Below are 16,479 nucleotides of genomic sequence, written 5' to 3'. Positions count from 1 at the left end.
TGGTAATATGGGTTGGTATGTCAGCAGTGGTAACACAGTTAGACACAGGGTGCATCAAAACACTTTGTGATGTAACAGGGATAGAATCCACAGTGTAGTCTCTGATTTGTAACACAGGTGGTGGTGAGATGCTAGTAGTTTGCGAATGGCGGAAGCTATGCCTTGAAGATCGGACACTACTTGCTGTAGCTATTACTTGAGCTTTTTCCATTTGTAGCTGGGCATTTCTCAAGGATATTTCGAGTTGCAATTCAGCTTGACGTTGATTGAATTCTGCTTGTAGTCTAGATTGAGCCAACTGTGCTTGTGCTTGCTCAACTTTTTCAGCAGCTGCTAGTTCAATTAAACGTGCCTTTGCTAGACTTGAAACAGATGACATTGATGAAAGAGATTGATGAGAGTGACGAGATTTTTTACTTTTGTGTGATTTACTTCGACTTGATGTCACACAAGACTCTAAATATCTCTGGTATTTTATGTCCCACAGCCTTTGAGTCTCTTCAGCCCTTGCCAGTTGTAATTTAGCCGTTTCAATTTCTTCTTATGCAACCGGGACAGATGCACCATCAGTTCCAGGAGAAATATATTTTTGCAATGTTTGCCATGAATTTAATGCAATGTCCAAATTTTCTTTGACTTTTACGACAAGTACATTGTTCTTAATATCGGATAGAAGTGTTGACAGTTCGTGACATAGATCTGCCACATTTTGAGAATGTACTTCACATTGCTGCTTGAATGCTTGTGTAGGTTCATCATTTGTAGATGCCATAGTCTAATAGTTTAGTTCAGTTAGTGTTGCACACGTCAAATTTAGATTAAATCCAATATGTAGGTAATAAGCGGTGCTATCACCTAACTATGATGTGGAGTGATATCGTGTGATCCAATGTGCTAGTAACACCAGAAATACTTAAAAAGCCCGATCCCAAATTGTTCATCCAACATTTGTTGCTTTGACTTTATTGCATTATCGCAGTATTAATGAACATCGATGAGTCAGTTTATTCCAGTAATTACACACAATTTAATCTAATTTATGATCATCACTCCAAATATTAGCTAAATAAATAAAACAAACATGAAAAATAAGACTTATAAATTAACAAATACCGGGGCTTAGAAACACGTTCTGCTGTGAAGTTAATGTGAAGGCCAACATACGAATGGTCAGGGTGGTTTAAGAGTTTCTGCATGGTTTGCGAGGAATTCACCCTGTGTCCCAACCATATTTCAACTCTGGTCTTTGAACTAGCGTTTTAAAGATAGATAACTAATAATCAATATCTACTCGAAATAATAATTAATTCTAAACAAAAGTGTAGGATAGTGCTGTTTCCAAATATGTAACCTTTGAATATCCTACTTGCAGATTTATTTTCTGTTTTTCCAGTCGTTCCGTGATGATCAATACAATAGCTAGTTTATTGAATATAAATGGTGTCAATGATGATCAATACAATGACTAGTTTATTGAATATAAATGGTGTCTACAACAACAAAATTCGCAGGCTGATGTCTTATCCACGATAAACTTGAGTTGACATCTATTACGCCACAATAATCAAATGAAGAAATGATCCTGTGAAATAACAATACTAATTCCTTTATTCCTAATTCCTCTATCCTTGCAGAAGTGAATATCTTATGAAAAAAAAAACCTTATAACCTTAGCAACCAACATATTCCTATACCCTGTCTTTCTACCTTAATTTATTATAATTAGTCTACTCATACTTATAAAGTTACTGATAGATTTAAATACTTATTACAATCTGGACTATAATTTGGCAATAATAGGCTCTAGTTTGGGCAATGAAGTGGTCTAGCCCACCTCCTCATGCACCCAATTCTGGCAACTTTGGTTGGGCATTTGGCATTTGACTCCATCTATAATCAGCTTGACAATATATTTTTTTATAAAAGTTTATCTTTACTGTTCACTCCCATTTATAAAATTGATCAATTTGGCATTGGCAATCACCATAAATTTATTAATATGGTGTGGCAAGTAATTTTTCATGTTCCCTTTACTTAATAACTTCTATATGGTTGTGTGTGTGGGTGCGTGTGTGAAATATTTCAATTATTTTAGGTGAGTGAACACGTAACGTACGTTATCCTATTATCGCCACTCGCCAATTTTCACCACACGCCTTCAGAATCGCCCTGCTGCAGTCGCACTTTCAGATAGCGCTGAATATGAGTTGTTTTCGGATTGCGACGTCGTAAGTGATAAATATTAAACATATTCTGTCACCCGGTGGCGTAAAGACATTTCAATAAAAACATACATTTTTGTAAAATGTAAAAATCAGCTGATATCACGCTCGGCCAACTTTTTGGGAGGGCGGTAATTACTAATTAGCAGCCCAAAATAGAGCGACAGTGTTTATTTATTTTAGTTTTTGTCAGTGTTAGATCGACGTTGAATCAAGTTTGAAATGGGAAGTGTTTGTAAATATCGTGCTGTTGTTAATTATTGTATCCGCAGGGTGGCGAAAATTAGGGTTGGATTATCCGGATAGCGGTTAACCGGATAACCGACTAACCAAGAGGTATTTTGCTATCTGATAACCGGATATTATTGTAACGGTTAACCGGATAATAGAGCAGTATAAATAATGCATATGCGCATTAGTGATTTTTATATTTTTTGTTGAGTGGCCAATGACATCTCTCAGAGCATATAATATTCACTTATATCCACACCACTCTGCATATTTTAGTCATCCGTGTAATGCTGGAGTGAACTTGACTATAGTATTACATCACAAAACACGCAGAAAAATGTGATTATTGCGTATTTGCGGTATAGAAGAGCCCGACTTACCTTAAAATAAAAGCATTTCTACTCTAGATATGAAAATAAATGGTAAGCTGCACGAACAAATCCAATTTCCTATTTTTGCTATCTTGAAAATTCATCAAATTTGAGCTATTATTGCAATTCCAATGAGTATAATTTATTTAGTACAATAAATGCAGATATTAATTAGCTTATAGTTATATATCAACATTTTCGGGAGAAAAGTCGGGTTCAGTTTCGTCGGTATATAACGCCGATAATTGTTTTATTTCGCCCGGAACTGAAATGGCCGTAGTATGTTATCTATCGTTGTATCTATCTATCGTTAAGAGAGTAGATCTGAAACACACATTTTTAACTGACAATAAGGAATTGAATGCTAACGAAAATACCACGACTCTTGATTTATGAGCCAGTGATAGATAAAACAAGACTCTATTTTAGGCGCTGTTGAATCGCCAAAATTTCGTAATAATCGTATTTACTGAATTTACAACAAGGGTAACTTTTCACGGGATGTAACTTCTTTTCAAATTAAAACTGGCATAATGCCGATGTTAATTCCCCAAATAATAACGCGATGCGGAAGAAAACGATCGGCGATGATAACATAATTAGCCTGTAAAATTCGACCGCCTTTATTAGTGACGTTTTCGAAAATTTCAAAATGAGGAGGAAAGGCTGTTATTACATTTATGGTTTTCATGGAACTTTCACAAACAAATTTGTTTGCAAAATGGTCTATAATATTTCAGAAAAGTTTAATGTGACAGACTCTGTATCGTGTCATGTTTTTCGTTTACTCATTTAGGGTGGTAAGTAAAGTTGTTCAAAAACTGGCGCAGCATTGTTTTGGCTCTGTTAATTTAGTTTAAAAGGTATTCGAATGGAAATAGATTTAAAGTTGTGGCCTAATTAGTACAAACGTGAGAATATTTACAGTGACATGTTAAATAAGTGAAGTTTTCAAATTAGAAGAAATTTCTGACCACTTCGGTTTTTTCATAATCATCAATTAAAATTTTTGTTCAAATGACTTATATTTTCCTATACACTTCACGGAATTTGTTCCCCCTATATTCTATTTTTTGGATACTTTTCTCACCGAAATAAAATGTTCGAAATGCACGATTTTTTGTGTTCATGATTTCTTTTATATGTATGCTCTTGTGGTATATATTAACAAAGTTTATTTCGTCGTGCAAGAAATCACCAAATATTATAGAAAACAAAATACTATACATGACAATATTAAATTTCATTGCAATTGATAGAAAGGTGCGGATGATCAGAAATTATCATTGTGAGTCTGCGACACTAAAATTTAGTACGAGTCAAAATTTAAAGAAAAGAGGCTCTAGACACAAAAAGAAACTTTTAAAAAACTTTACAATAAAGTAGAAATAATATAAATCTTTACATATTATTTGAATAGGGAAAATAACTTAGCAGTTGGGGGAAAAAAAATTAGGACACAATATTTTCAAAAAATGTTTCATTTTATTATTCCGCTGTACATCGGTACGACTACTGAGCTTAAATTATTATTTATTGACACATGCAATATTAAAATGCACAATAATTCATATTCAAGAAAAATAATACATATGTGAGTATTTACAACAGAACTGCGGAATACCCGGATATATCCGTTATCCGGATAGTGAAAATTATAGGTATCCGAACTAACCCTAGCGATAATAGGATAAAAAAAATTTGGCTCGCCAAAAGGGAGAACCGGAAAAATCGGTTCAGAAAAACAGCAATGCTCAATAATGTGAGGACAAACATTAAAACGAAGTGTTATCAAATCTTTCACAGTAACGGTAATCTCATTTAATAAAAAAAAACTCCCGATTTCGCTGACCGCCAGATCGCCTAAATGTGATCGCCGAACCACCATGCTACGATGCGCAATTTTTTAATTTTGATGACGTCATCATATATAACTTTGAAGTGAAAAACAAATCTCGTAGGGCCTACATAAATGTTTGAAATAAATAAAAGTAATAACCTTCTAGCAGCAGCAACACTCTTTAATCATTGAAAATTTCAGAGCAAATGATTATGTATTTAAAGAGAAAAGCTATTGAAAAAATTTGGAGATGGAGATTGCAAAATCATTTCTATAATTTTCCTCAGCGCCTCGTCGCCAATGATCGCACAGTAGTTTTCAAATTTGTCAAACAGAACGCGCAGTTGCAATAAATTTAAAAAAAATTAAACATCGATATCCACCAGAGCGCAAGACTTGATACACGCGTGATTAAAAGAACCGACATTTGTATGTGGAATGCCGAAATAATCACGCCATAATCGTGAAACATACTTTAGCGGAAGTGGTTCCCAAACTTTTTAGAGTTGGGACCCACTATTTATTACCAAAGCTTATGGCGACCCACTTAACTTTAATTTAATTTTAATTTAACAGAACACAGCAATGCCTAATCATCGCAAAACTACCGTGTTTCCTCGAAATGAAGACCTGGCCGGAAAATAAGATAATAATTTGAATTTTTAAAATGATTTCAGAATGACCCTACCCTTAATATAAATTTAAAATGTGTGGAAGAAGAAAGGTTCATTAACCTGAAGTAAGGTGAAGATCTCACCACTATTAAAGATGGTGTGATATCACAAATATGATATTTGTCACTTGATTTTTGTATAGAAAATACAAATAGAAACTATGGATGTCGGTTTTTATATAATATTTAGTAAAAAATCTTGTGATTTACTACAATGTAATTTTATTTTTGATAAATGAACACAAAAGACCTATTCCAAAAAAAACCATAGTGTTATTCTTCAAAAGAAATAAATCTATATCCTGTCTAAATTTCGGGGAAACACGGTAAGAAGTGCTGTACAGTGTACAAAACTGCTACGCGTAAAAAAGCCACATGGTCATTCTTTGTGTAGCAAATTTTTGTTTCTTTGAGAAGATCGTAAAAAAGAACCAATCACAGATTCGAATTTAAATTCAATTTAATTTATTTTGTTTTTTTGAAGATTTACGTATTCGAGTCGCCACCGATCCTAATAACCAGTATAATTAACCAAAGCTCTCTACATCTTTTCACGACCAACTAAGATTCCTTTTGCGACCCACCAGTGGTTCGCGACCCATAGTTTGGGAACCGCTAAAGTTTAGCCTATATAAAATACGGTACTAAAATTTAAACATTTGAAAATGTTGGCTTATGAACTCATTTAAGTGCAGGCTGAACGCGGCCCGTGCATGGGGCGTTAGTTGGACAGCCCAAACTATGTTTTTTTATTCCTCTTCGTTTTCTTTTAGATATATTCTATATGCGGTTATAATTTCGCAATTTTTAGCGTTTGCTGAGACATAGGTTTGGTATGACGTCATAATGATTCTAACAAAACATGAATTGTGTTCTTTTATTCAGATAACAAGCGATTCACGCTCATTTACAAACATTCCTTAAAATGTGGAGCATGAGAAATTGACACGCAACTCAAATACCTTTAGTTTAGAGAGAAGAAAACCAGAAATTAAAAGGTTAATGGAAGATGTGAGTTTAGCTTTCTGTGTAGACTTTCGTAAGGGTGATGAAGGAAGCTTTTGATCCTTCTCTAGAAACATTAGTAATGTTTCATTTCATTTGGAATACTTGAACACTTGCTCATTCTTCTGTTTTGCACGTTAGTATATTCTTCAGATTCAATATTCTAGAAATGTTTCCGACTATTCAAAAGAAAAAGGAAAATTTTCATTCGTAGCTGATTATTATTAGTTGGAGATCTTTGACAACGCGCCACAATAAACAACAAGTCCTGTCACGAAGTTAACGATTCGTTTCTGAATCAGTTACCAGTGTTTGATATTAGAGAGCAAAGTGCACATTGCCTGTTCCTTAATGAAATTCATCTTAGAATCGGTGTAGTTTGTTCAGAACAGTCAACACGATGGAACTTGGAATAGAATCAGGAACATGGCATCTGCTGAAAACAGTGAACATAAACTAAATATTCCATACGGCAAGACAATTTTGCAATATCATAATATCACAACTCTCTAATTTTTAAATCAATCAGCACGATATAGATCAAAAACATACAAAATTTACCAGCATATATATACCCAATGTTTCGACTTTCTAAGTAACACAATCAAATGAAATATTCTCTAAAGCAGGGTCGGCCAACCTTTTTCGTAAAAGGGCCACATGTAGTTCCATGGTAGTTATGTTCTGGTTTTGCTACACAAACTACAGGTTAATGAACAAACAAACAATACCCTCACACCAAACTTTCACAATTATTAGAATAATGAAACTGTTGTTTCCCAACCATTGATGGGGTGCCATAAGTGGTTATTCCCGAAAGTTTCGCCAAAGGCAAGCGAAGATGCTTGATCATTTTTATCATAGCTCACAACAAATCAATGCCTCCAGTCGTGGCTTAATGGGGACAATGACTGCGAGCTCTTTGGTAATTTAAAATCATCATTAACTCCCCGCAAGAAGATCGCCAAGTTGTCAACTGAGCAGGCAACTTGATGTCAGTGCTTTTGCCAAGCGCCAAGGAATACGATGAAAATTTTCCCGCTTTTGCAATTAAAGTTTCCGCTATAGATTTCCCAGGCTCTTCAACACGACGAGTTATGGTCTGTCTTGACAGGCTATTTTTGCAAAAACCTCTTTTATTTCTGGACGTAAAACATTGACAACCCAAACAATACATAATATACATTCCTTAGATTGTTTTGCCATATCAGCAGATAGAGTAGTAAAAGACCAAGAGTGTATGCGACTATGGCACCTTTATGTATCGATATCTCCCCCCAGTTGGTTTCGATTAAAAATGACACTCATGGCACGTTTGGAAGGGCTGGCAGAGCGCATTTTAGAAAAATAAAAAAATCGTTTGTATCATATCTTCACTCAATATTTTTTATTCAATTCTGGAAAATACAGCGCGGGCCATTCTAAATGCTACCGCGGGCCACGGGTTGGACGACCCTGCTCTAAAGTAACTAAAATCCAATTTTTATGACTATAATATTAAAGCAGTAGTCATTGTGCTAATTTGACAGTAATACTGCCACAAACTATATTTATATTACACTTGAGAACCTCAATTCTTATTGTTATTTCCAACAGATACATAACGAGTACTACCAACAATACAGAACCTGTAAACACTGATTCACACCGAATACTGAGCTAGACTGAGACAAGACATCCAACCATTGCGCTTCCAATTTACTGATTATCTTAATAAATCGAGAGACTCACAACATACCATTGTGTAGTACGTCTGACGCGCCTTCGTTGTTTACCTAAAAACGTCAAAATTTGCCCTGGCCATTGGAAACCGATATCCATTTACTTATAAATAACAGTTTTTATTCCAAACAACTCCAAAACATAGATTATTGATCATTTAAAACGTGTGGGAGAGGTTTCTTGCTATCGGCTAGGTAAAAAAAAATTCGTGTTATTGACTAGGTCTTATTTTAGGGGAGAGGGCTTATATTAAAATCATTTTTAAAATTCAGGCTAGGTCTTATTTTCGGGGTAACACGGTAGTTTGGGTATTTCCATTTTAATCTTATACTTATCAAATTTTTTTTACATTTTAATTGTCTCGCTCAGGTTGCTAGAAAAATGCGAGCGGTAAAAATAATTCGGTTGCATTTTTTTTTATGTTTAGAATCCATCGCCGAGTTTGCCAGCCCCTCGCAACAATTTTTTATTTTGTTATTTTTTGCATATGATTTTCTCTGTGAGTTGCCCGTGTCTGACATTGACACGTCCTTTATCTATCTTAAATGTGTAGAAAATTCGATTCCATATATATAATTTTTTAAGATTTTTGGCGCTTACCGCTTGCATGAAGTGGACGAGATTCGAGTTTTTAGAAGTCAACCCTGCCGAAATCGAAAGCAACTTAGGTCTTAGTATATATATATGTCCCGTTGATGACGTAGTATTGAGAACTCGGCGACGTAATTTTGCATTAGGTCAAAGGCAATTGTGGCGTTCTGTGTTGGGGAAGGTGGGGCACGTTTGGACATGGGGCACAGTGGAAAATCAGCTTCCACACTGATACTATATCCGCAATCCTGTCCGCGGTTCGATGTTTCAATCCGCCCTTCGTTGAGTTACAACGTCCCCGCGAACGGACAACGGACGGGTAGAGCGGCGCCTGGTTTTGGGGGGTTGAAACTAAAATTTTACCGTTCCAGTTTTTTCATTTTTCGACTTTAGCCTTTCCAACATGACAAACCACCGTCTGATATTTTTTAGCTTCAGTCCACTCTAAAATATTCATAACGTTGGCGAGTGGATGTGCCTTCCGAATTTCGCCGTGAGATGGTATGAAAATATTTGTTTCCTATGGGGAACAATGGACCGGGGTTCAGTGGGACATGCCCTACAGGGCACAATTCGAGAGTGTTTGATACAATGAGTGCTTAGAGGCATAGAGATGCGTTTATTCTGTGTAATATTATGGTTTCCTTCTACCCATGGCCCAATATGGAATATATATATTCGAGAATCAATAATATTTCCACATTTAGTCTCGAGGAAGGAAATAATCAAATTTATTTGCAAAATTGTTGTCAAAATATCTGAACTATTTCAGTTGAACATTGATTTTAAAAATATTAAATCTTCAAATTTGAAGTCTCCCTGTTCTTTAGACGATTATGCTAATTTTTAAGGGCATACTTCGTTGAATTTTGGCAGACTGACCCATTGTGCCCCAGGGTCTGTCCGAATGTGCCCCACAAGTAGGGTACAGTGGAACACTTGACGGACGTTTTTCAAAGCATTTTGGTAGTAAGATGTGTGTCGCAAGGAAATTTCTCAGTCGCTGAACAGAAACTACATTTACCCCTCTATGCATTAGTCCCGCCAACTTAAGTGAATATGCAGAATTAACGGCTCAAAATATGCAAAAGAAAAAAAGTGTCCCAACGTTCCCCACTTATTTTGAACCGTATGCTAGTTCTGTTGGGCGGTACATTTAGTAAACGATGCAGTGGTTCAAATATATACCAATATCTTCAAATAATATCGTTGCATTATTAGAAATTACAGTAAACTTGATGATTCGAGGTCAAGATATACGCAATCCTTCTGCCGGACCTTTCGTCTAAACATATTTCCCAGTGAAATAACGCATACAAGGCTATTTTTTGTCTCAAATCATCTAGATTTTATAATTTATGATGTGTAGTTGGTGGTCACTTCAAAATTCACAGTGACGGGTCTGGATCAAATTTTCGCAACTAATCTGCTATGATGTCTCCATGGAACTAGACGAAAGCCTTTAATTTGAGGATCGTTTTAGCCTTAAAATTATGTTGAAGTCAATGCAAACACCCGCCCACAGCCCGAAACAACAATACCTGACGCAGTTTATCAAATCGAGTTCTTGTTTTTTTTACATTTTCTATATAATTTCAGCAAGCGATCACAAGTTTTCATCATGTTTATGTAGCCTCATTCATGTCAATAAATCTTTTCTCACAAATCTTCATTATTAATTGATGCCTCATGTTATAAATGTTGCATTGACTTTAAATAGGTGTGCTTTGTCATTCCAGGAATTTTGTTCCAAACAAGCCTCTGTATAAATATATCCATTGATAATCAAAGACCAACTTTGTTCTGGATGGACCCAAAAGTTTCACTTATTGTGGAAATTACACAGGATTGAACTGGGAATCTCATCTTCTCTCTAGTTATACTCCGACGTCGCTCAAGAAATGATCAACTCAAAGTGTACCCTTGATGACAGCTGGGCTGTATTGTTAATAGCAGTTTGAACTGGAAAACATAAAGTATACAAATTGAATTGATGAAACTGACATACACGGGTCCAGGCTAATATCTCCACACAGATTAGTAATAAAATAAACTATACTGTATTACTGGCATTCTCATTTTACCTGGTTGACTATCAGTATCCCTCTCTTGGTAAGTTGCAATTGCAATCATGTGTACTTTAGTTTATATAACAGTGTGACTTGATAGCATCATAATTTGACTGAATATTACATCAAACAGCCGAAAAACGGAATAAAATGGTAAAGACTTACTCCAGAATCAGTCACTTTTTCCTGGTTGAAGCTCACTATATTTAAATTATGGTTCTAAACTGGATTCATTCAGCACGTCAGGATGATATATTCCAATTATTCTTTTTTTTTCGATGTTTGTCTCTAACGTCATCTGCTTTTCAACTTGGCAAACACTTCTGTCGTTACAAAATTTCATGCACGACGAAATAAAATATCTGAATCTTCAAAAGCTATTGCATGTGCCGGTAAGTTCATGGCATGAAACACCAATGCTTGATCCCCTTACAGTTAGATCTTCCTATACATTAGCATTTCTGTCTTACATTACATTATTATTTCAATCTTTTTGAAACTTAGGCGACAAGGGACTAGGATTAAATGCCAAAACACAGATAAAAACACTACAGTACTCGCAAATGCGCGATGAAGGCGAGTCCTGGAAGTTCTCAGTACTACGTCATCAGAGGCCGTTTCCAAAATGCGGTGAATTTTCGGTGAAGCGGTTTTTAAAAATAGAAGTAGAAAACTAAGTCGACTATATGTAAATAATGGGCGTCAAATTCAATCCCTTTTTTTGTATCGATATGTAATACTTTTACACGTTCAATTCCATTCTAAATTAAGGTTTATATCCTATATATTTGTATTTATTTTCAAAACATATTTCCCCCTGCGCTGGGAAGGTCAGGGTTATTGGCGAATGTACTATGGATAATTTAATAAAAGTACATAAAATCAAAACACGCATCAATTTGTCTCATTTTCCCGACAATTTACCGGAATCCCAAACACAAAAATAGCAACAACAAAATATAGTTATCATTAAAACCGCCATCCTGCATCTGCATAAGGTTATCCGGATAATCCAATCCTAGTTATAACTATGGAGTTTCTGAGCAAATATTACTTTTCTTACTAAATTTTAAACGGATAGGAAGCCCGCGCGTTCTGTAATTTGTCAGTATAATATAGCGAAATTTGACATAAAAATAGCGTCAAGCAAACACCGAAGTATTGTCCAGTTCTTCTGAATGAAACCCAGCTGTGAAAATCAAGTTCATGGTGTTAACTGTTAACAGGACATTGGTGGAGAAACTCATACTCAACACTCAACACTGCTTGAAATGCATGCAATGTTGATATAGACTACTCTTAAAAAAGAAAAAAAAAACGGAAAAGAAGCTTGATTAGCCATTATGGTAATAAATACTAGCAGCTCGGTTTCACTATTGTGAAAAAGTACCACCTCCGCTTGCTTAGTCCTGCGATCAGTGTCAACGCATTTACGGTCAAAGTCATAAAATTAATTTTGATAATGTAATCAATGAATGTAATATAGTGACTTTTGACCCGTGTCCGTTCACGTCTACCCTGAAGGTGACTTTTAAGTTTATATAGCCTACGTACCGTACCACGTGTACCGTACCGTGGTACATCAGTACATACATACCGGTACGTTAGCTGTTACCAGTACTGTGTGCATTAACGCCACGGCGATGGAGATTTAACGTTAGCTCGTTACCGGGACTGTCAATTTTATTTGTATTTCTGAAATTTAGGTATAGCGTATAATTCAGTAATTACGTATAACGTTAAATCTATGGTGCCAATATCCTTGGGTTCTGTTATATTTTCGAAAGTTTTTCACCACTGCCGGTTTGAATTTGTGTAGTTGACAAGTTCTATGAAAGTTATTGTATTGTTAATTTTGTATGTACTTTTTTATCATACAGTCATAGTCTATCTACTACGGTACTATAATTACATTATTCAGCTATTATACTAAGGTGATTTTAATATGGGAGGAGTAAGAATTGTTGAAGAGGTATGTACAGCATGTATATGTAAATAAATTATTTTAAAGCTAAATTTAAAAACAATACACTATTCAGCTATTTGTTTTCATTATATATTTTTTGATTGTAGGCTATAAGAAAATAGTTTTGCCCCAGGAGTCCTTATGCAGTTATGTGTTCCGAATATTTTAATCTTCTAAATCTTTAATATTCAAATTCAAAATTAGAAGTTTTCATCCAGTTCATCTGAATTCCTGCTTTCAGTAAAACAACTATCAGACTATGGCTGTCAGATGGCTTGCCCAGATTAAGCAAAAAAAAGAATTAAAATTCCAAGATTCTGACCCGAGCTAACTTCTGAACTTCAAGATAACCAAATTTTGACTGGATAAACTGATAAATATTAAATTTATATTAGATAACATTACAAATTTTAAAAATGGTAATATTGTGACTTTTCAGTTCTGTTCAAAACATTGACTCACAACCTTATTTTCAAAATCTATTTCAAAATCATAGTTCAGTGGTTTTTGGGTTCTGTGCGAAATAAAGAAGTGACTATATTGAAAATGATTGATTATAATATTTTCATGCATTTTAGACACCGGGATGTTGTTTAACCGTTTTCATTTTCAAGGCAATAGAAAAAATAAATTATCTGCACCCAGAATCGCAAAAATGTCTGTATTTTTGAATGTTATTAAAATATTAAACTTTTTCAGTTTAAAGAGAGGAGAACGAGGAGGGAGGAGGAGAAGAGAAGTAGAGTGAGAAGGTAAATTGATTAGATAAATAGATTACTTTCCTTGGAATGATGAGATAAATTTTTCCAGGTAATATAAGAAGAGTGTGTCAGGACAAATCACTCTTGCATTTTCCCAAGAAGAAACAGTTACCCATTCTGAAATATCGATGAACAATCTTTGAATGTTTGAATACATTTCCATTTTCAAGTTCCATTGCAAATTTGTATTCTTTTTAGGCAAAAGATAATGGAAAAAGCAAAAATTGTGCAATCACCAGGTATGTTTTACTATTATAAAAAGAAAAACTTTAAATAAAGAGAAAATATCCTCACGACCACCCTTTGTTTTGTACAGTGTTTTTTATTAGGCAAGCAGCGGCACCTGAAGTTTTTCCGGCACCTGAAGTTATTATTTGCAATATCTGTTTTGAGAGAGTACAAGGGAAAAAGGCAATTTAGTATCCACAGAAAACGATAGTTTTATAAATAGAATTAATTAGAACATGTCAAGTCAGTATCCATAGCAACATGGTGCTGCTCACTCACAGCTGAAGCACGCATTGTGGGGATTTTATGATGGCCATACTTAGTATTTATCATCCAGTAACAAGACAAATAACTGCACTCTTGCATTTTGATGGCTGTGTACAGTAACAATAAATTCATCAAATAATAATGTCATCATCAAACTAGCTACAATTTTGAAAATCTTTGGTTAACATTTTTTTTTTATATTAATGGTTATTTAATATTTTGACCAAAATTACACAAAAATCTCAAGAATTAAGACTAATGATAATATGATTAAAATAGTACATACAGGCTACAACTGCCCTATTAAAACTGAATCTATTAGAATTGAGTAAATAAGGTATTGAGAGTCTGCAATTTTCAGCTTTCAACACTCAGTTTTTGGGGAGACATGTGATTTCCATAGGCCTACTCCATTTATAACTCTGGAAACATAGTTATGCAAAATATCAGCACTCAGCAGTATTTTATATGTAACTGCATATACGTTATTCAAATATCGAAATGGAAGTATTTTTGGTACAATAGAGACAGATTTAGTAAAGGGCAATAATATTGCCCTAGTGGTGAGTAAGGCTCTTTATTACCTCGTGTTGTATTGCTTTTATGTCTAAATCATTAACGTATCTCTCCCCTATCCAGTTTGACTTTGGTCCTAATAAAATTCCGATTTTAAAATAGAGAACATCTTAAGCACGGCTGACATGTTAGGACCTTTGTCTTTGTTGTTGATAACACCCACTTGGTATACTTTCAAATTTTGGCCTGCAGGAATACCTGAACGTCATTATGAATCCTATGGTATGTGGGGGCTTGATAAAAATATATGGGTAGTAGTTAGGGGTGGGCCGATCGAATATTTTTTTGAATAAAATAGTTCGAATATTTTTTATGAATACCGAATATTCACGAACATTTTTTTTCATACACAACCGAGGTCTAGAATGTCGGAGGTCGATAATCACTCTGGAAATTTAAAGAAACATGAAGAGCGTTTTTTCGGCAACAGAGCGGTTTTTACTTGTTAAATTCACCATGGAGGCTATGTGTTTTTATCACTGCGATCAATTTTATTGCGACATCCCAAAATTGGTAATCTCTAATCCCACACTTTCTCCATTTTGGAGGTATTAATTCTTGCGGGTCGGCGAACATTAAAGTCTTATATTTCTGGTATACCCGTGTGTTCACATCGGCATCAGCTGTTAAAGACATTATGGACCATTTTCAAAACCCAGTACTTATTAATTCTACTCATACACTGATAGTCCACCAAAGTAAAGACATAATATGAATCATTTTTTTATAATACTGTAAATTTAAATTTTCTAAGTTACCCTATCATACAAAAATACAATCTGTGTGTAGACTTAAGACTTGGGAATTTTAGATCAGAATCCCATAAAAGCTCATCACATTTTTTTGACTTGATAGGTGCAACGAAGTCAGCAAAAAGAGCGGCTCCAACAGGAAACATCTTTGCTGAAATCAAGTATGATATGTTTTCTTAGTTGAGAGTTACACATGTTTATGCAAAGATCACTGTGTTGAGTTCAGATCAGAGTTTCATATAATACAGTAGAATACTGTACCATACCATTTTTTTAGATTTCTGTTTTCCTTTCTTCCCGAAAAAGGCTTTGTACAAGTATCCTTTGATATCTACCAATATGTGAGGAACTACTATTCTTGAACAGACTTCCACCTTTCTGGTTCAGCATTGCTTTCCTAATTCATTCGATCCAGGGTGATTTGAACTCTATATATGTAAATTGCAACACAAGCGCTGAATTAAAAAAAGAAACAGAAGCTAGATTTTAATAGTTGGAGATCAGTGATTGTTAATGTTTAATAGAGCGAGGCCCATAGTCTAAGTTTCGAGTTCTTTCAAATTGCAATCTAAAAATTTTGAAATTTGTTCAACGTTGCAAATTTGAATTTGTACATTTCCAGCTGGAACAAAGATAAAACATGCTTTTCTGGTTAAAATTATATTATCGTTCAATCAAAAATTAGTGAGTTGATTTGCTTTTAACCTAAATCCGAAGCTAGAATTGATGTATTTGGGTCTGTGTGAACATTTTTCTGATCGAAGCATTGTTTTCTAGGTTTATTTTCCTCACAATTTTTTATACAGCATTTTCTGTGGCTTTTGCTTCAAACAAGGTTTTGCACAAGCACTCACTGATTGGTACGAAGCTATTAGAGTTTTTGAAGTACCAGAGCTTTTTGTATTTTTACTAATATTTTAACATATGATGTTGATAAGTCTGACGCTTTAACCACTGCCTGCCTACCTGGCCACTGATATAGCTGAAGTAGAGAGTCTATGCATAAAGTCTCATTCAATCTACTTGAAGTTATTATTGTTTGAGGTGATCTATAATTAAAATTTTTGTTTTAGATATACAATTACAATGGATAAAAAGATGGCCCACAAACGGACTCATTCGCCGGAAATTACGGTAATACAAGCTTTAAAAAATACTTTACTTGTCAGTTTCAAATCTATGCCATTTATATACCTCAGATTCTG

At 34.7% G+C, this 16,479-nt stretch overlaps 1 protein-coding gene across 1 annotated transcript in view; it reads left to right on the top strand.

The window, feature by feature from the left end:
- The first annotated feature begins 12,363 nt into the window (after window positions 1–12,363).
- The window catches only part of LOC120332366 (uncharacterized), a 33,679-nt gene continuing 29,563 nt past the window's right edge, over window positions 12,364–16,479 (top strand). The window contains exons 1-5 of the mRNA XM_078117099.1: window positions 12,364–12,696; window positions 13,390–13,442; window positions 13,650–13,690; window positions 15,378–15,435; window positions 16,348–16,408. Coding sequence (XP_077973225.1) covers window positions 12,670–12,696; window positions 13,390–13,442; window positions 13,650–13,690; window positions 15,378–15,435; window positions 16,348–16,408 — 240 coding nt within the window. The 5' untranslated portion in view covers window positions 12,364–12,669. The remainder of the gene's footprint in view (window positions 12,697–13,389; window positions 13,443–13,649; window positions 13,691–15,377; window positions 15,436–16,347; window positions 16,409–16,479) is intronic.

Source organism: Styela clava, chromosome 10, assembly GCF_964204865.1.
Source record: "Styela clava chromosome 10, kaStyClav1.hap1.2, whole genome shotgun sequence".
Classification (NCBI taxonomy): Eukaryota; Metazoa; Chordata; class Ascidiacea; order Stolidobranchia; family Styelidae; genus Styela; species Styela clava.
This window is presented reverse-complemented; position numbering and strand designations above follow the sequence as displayed.